Raw genomic sequence first — 3,792 nt, forward strand, 5'->3', positions numbered from 1 at the left:
CAGTTGTAGTTGCGGCTGTTGTAGTTGCCACAGTCATAGATGCAGCTGTTGTTGTAGGTGCAGGAGTTGTAGGTGCTGCTGTTTTATGTGCTACAGTTGTTGTAGTTGAAGGAGTCGTAGGTGCGGCTGTCGTAGGTGCAACTGTTGTTGTAGGTGCTGCAGTCGTAGGTGCTGCTGTTGTAGGTGCAACTGTTGTCTGTGCAGCAGTTGTAGGTGCGGCTGTTGTAGTTGCCACAGTCGTAGGTGCGGATGTAGTTGTAGTTGCTGCAGTCGTAGGTGCTGCTGTTGTTGTAGATGCAGGAGTTGTAGGTGCTGCTGTTGTAGGTGCGACTGTTGTTTGTGCAGCAGTTGTAGGTGCGGTTGTTGTAGTTGCCACAGTCATAGGTGCGGCTGTTGTTGTAGGTGCAGGAGTCGTAGTTGCTGCTGTTGTAGGTGCAACTGTTGTCTGTGCAGCAGTTGTAGGTGCAACTGTTGAAGGTGCAACTGTAGTTGTAGGTGCTGCAGTGGTAGGTGCTGCTGTTGTAGGTGCTACAGTTGTAGTTGCAGGAGTTGTAGGTGCAGCTGTTAGAGGTGCAACTGTAGTTGTAGGTGCTGCAGTCGTAGATGCTGCTGTTGTAGGTGCTACAGTTGTTGTAGTTGAAGGAGTCTTAGGTGCTGCTGTTGTAGGTGCTACAGTTGTTGTAGGTGCAGGAGTCGTAGGTGCTGCTGTTGTATTTGCAGGAGTTGTAGGTGCAGCTGTTGTAGGTGCAACTGTTGTTGTAGGTGCTGCAGTCGTAGGTGCTGCTGTTGTAGGTGCAACTGTTGTGTGTTCTGCAGTTGTAGGTGCGGCTGTTGTAGGTGCAACTGTAGTTGTAGGTGCTGCAGTCGTAGGTGCTGCTGTTGTAGGTGCTACAGTTGTTGTAGGTGCAGGAGTCGTAGGTGCAACTGTGGTTGTAGGTGCTGCAGTCGTAGGTGCCGCTGTTGTAGGTGCAACTGTTGTCTGTTCTTTAGTTGTAGGTGCGGCTGTTGTAGTTGCCACACTCGTAGGTGCGGCTGTTGTAGTTGCCACAGTTGTAGGTGCGGCTGTTGTTGTAGGTGCAGGAGTCGTAGGTGCTGCTGTTGTAGATGCTACAGTTGTAGTTGCAGGAGTTGTAGGTGCAGCTGTTGTAGGTGCAACTGTATTTGTAGGTGCTGCAGTCGTAGGTGCTGCTGTTGTAGGTGCTACAGTTGTTGTATGTGCAGGAGTCGTAGGTGCTGTTGTAAGTGCTACAGTTGTTGTAGTTGATGGAGTCGTAGGTGCGGCTGTTGTAGGTGCAACTGTTGTTGTAGGTGCTGCAATCGCAGGTGCTGCTGTTGTAGGTGCAACTGTTGTCTGTTCTGCTGTTGTAGGTGCGGCTGTTGTAGTTGCCACACTCGTAGGTGCGGCTGTTGTAGTTGCCACAGTTGTAGGTGCGGCTGTTGTAGTTGCCACAGTTGTAAGTGCGGCTGTTGTAGTTGCCACAGTCGTAGGTGCGGATGTAGTTGTAGTTGCTGCAGTCGTAGGTGCTGCTGTTGTTGTAGATGCAGGAGTTGTAGGTGCTGCTGTTGTAGGTGCGACTGTTGTTTGTGCAGCAGTTGTAGGTGCGGTTGTTGTAGTTGCCACAGTCATAGGTGCGGCTGTTGTTGTAGGTGCAGGAGTCGTAGTTGCTGCTGTTGTAGGTGCAACTGTTGTCTGTGCAGCAGTTGTAGGTGCAGCTGTTGAAGTTGCAACTGTAGTTGTAGGTGCTGCAGTGGTAGGTGCTGCTGTTGTAGGTGCTACAGTTGTAGTTGCAGGAGTTGTAGGTGCAGCTGTTAGAGGTGCAACTGTAGTTGTAGGTGCTGCAGTCGTAGATGCTGTTGTTGTAGGTGCTACAGTTGTTGTAGGTGCAGGAGTAGTAGGTGCTGCCGTTGTAGGTGCAACTGTTGTCTGTTCAGCAGTTGTAGTTACCACAGTCGTAGGTGCGGCTGTTGTTGTAGGTGCAGGAGTCATAGTTGCTTCTGTTGTAGGTGCTACAGTTGTTGTAGGTGCAGGAGTAGTAGGTGCTGCCGTTGTAGGTGCAACTGTGGTTGTAGGTGCTGCAGTCGTTGGTGACGCTGTTGTAGGTGCAACTGTTGTATGTGCTGCAGTTGTAGGTGCGGCTGTTGTAGTTGCCACAGTCATAGATGCAGCTGTAGTTGTAGGTGCAGGTGTCGTAGGTGCAACTGTTGTCTTTGCAGCAGTTGTAGGTGCGGCTGTTGTAGGTGCGGCTGTTGTTGTAGGTGCAGGAGTCGTAGGTGCTGCTGTTGTATGTGCTGCAGTCGTAAATGCTGCTGTCGTAGGTGCCGCTGTTGTAGGTGCAACTGTTGTCTGTGCTGCAGTCGTAGGTGCTGCTGTTGTAGGTGCTACAGTTATTGTAGGTGCAGGAGTCGTAGGTGCAACTGTGGTTGTAGGTGCCGCAGTCGTAGGTGCCGCTGTTGTAGGTGCAACTGTTGTCTGTGCAGCAGTTGTAGGTGCAGCTGTTGAAGGTGCAACTGTAGTTGTAGGTGCTGCAGTCGTAGGTGCTGCTGTTGTAGGTGCTACAGTTGTAGTTGCAGGAGTTGTAGGTGCAGCTGTTAGAGGTGCAACTGTAGTTGTAGGTGCTGCAGTCGTAGATGCTGCTGTTGTAGGTGCTACAGTTGTTGTAGTTGAAGGAGTCGTAGGTGCGGCTGTTGTAGGTGCAACTGTTGTTGTAGGTGCTGCAGTCGCAGGTGCTGCTGTTGTAGGTGCAACTGTTGTCTGTTCTGCTGTTGTAGGTGCGGCTGTTGTAGTTGCCACACTCGTAGGTGCGGCTGTTGTAGTTGCCACAGTTGAAGGTGCGGCTGTTGTTGTAGGTGCAGGAGTCGTAGGTGCTGCTGTTGTAGGTGCTACAGTTGTAGTTGCTGGAGTTGTAGGTGCAGCTGTTGTAGGTGCAACTGTAGTTGTAGGTGCTGCAGTCGTATGTGCTGCTGTTGTAGGTGCTACAGTTGTTGTAGGTGCAGGAGTCGTAGGTGCTGCTGTCGTAGGTGCAACTGTTGTCTGTTCAGTAGTTGTAGGTGCGGCTGTAGTAGTTGCCACAGTCGTAGGTACGTCTGTTGTTGTAGGTACAGTAGTTATAGGTACTGCTGTTGTATGTGTAACTGTTGTCTGTGCATCAGTTGTAGGTGCGGCTGTTGTAGTTACCACAGTCGTAGGTGCGGCTGTTGTTGTAGGTGCAGGAGTCGTAGGTGCTGCTGTCGTAGGTGCAACTGTTGTCTGTTCAGCAGTTGTAGGTGCGGCTGTTGTAGTTGCCACACTCGTAGGTGCGGCTGTTGTTGTAGGTGCAGGAGTCGTAGGTGCTGCTGTTGTAGGTGCTACAGTTGTAGTTGCAGGAGTTGTAGGTGCAGCTGTTGTAGGTGCAACTGTATTTGTAGGTGCTGCAGTCGTAGGTGCTGCAGTCGTAGGTGCCGCTGTTGTAGGTGCAACTGTTGTCTGTGCAGCAGTTGTAGGTGCAGCTGTTGTAGGTGCAACTGTAGTTGTAGGTGCTGCAGTCGTAGGTGCTGCTGTTGTAGGTGCTACAGTTGTTGTAGGTGCAGGAGTCGTAGGTGCTGTTGTTGTAGGTGCAACTGTTGTCTGTGCTGCAGTTGTAGTTGCGGCTGTTGTAGTTGCCACAGTCATAGATGCAGCTGTTGTTGTAGGTGCAGGAGTTGTAGGTGGTGATGTTGTATGTGCTACAGTTGTTGTAATTGAAGGAGTCGTAGGTGCGGCTGTCGTAGGTGCAACTGTTGTCGTAGGTGCTGCAGTCGTAGGTGCTGCTGTTG

General features: G+C 51.1%; 1 protein-coding gene across 1 annotated transcript; it reads right to left on the reverse strand.

Annotated features, from left to right (window-relative positions):
* Positions 1–241: 241 nt before the first annotated feature.
* On the reverse strand, positions 242–1,111 carry LOC137889165 (salivary glue protein Sgs-3-like; the record flags this gene model as incomplete). The annotated part of the gene is made up of 1 exon (XM_068732849.1): positions 242–1,111. A coding segment is annotated over one exon (870 nt), but the record flags the coding sequence as incomplete, so codon positions are not given.
* Positions 1,112–3,792: the final 2,681 nt, after the last annotated feature.

This window comes from Cebidichthys violaceus, unplaced genomic scaffold (assembly GCF_023349555.1).
Source record: "Cebidichthys violaceus isolate CVI_PGR_0920_01 unplaced genomic scaffold, fCebVio1.0.p SCAF_108, whole genome shotgun sequence".
Classification (NCBI taxonomy): domain Eukaryota; kingdom Metazoa; phylum Chordata; class Actinopteri; order Perciformes; family Stichaeidae; genus Cebidichthys; species Cebidichthys violaceus.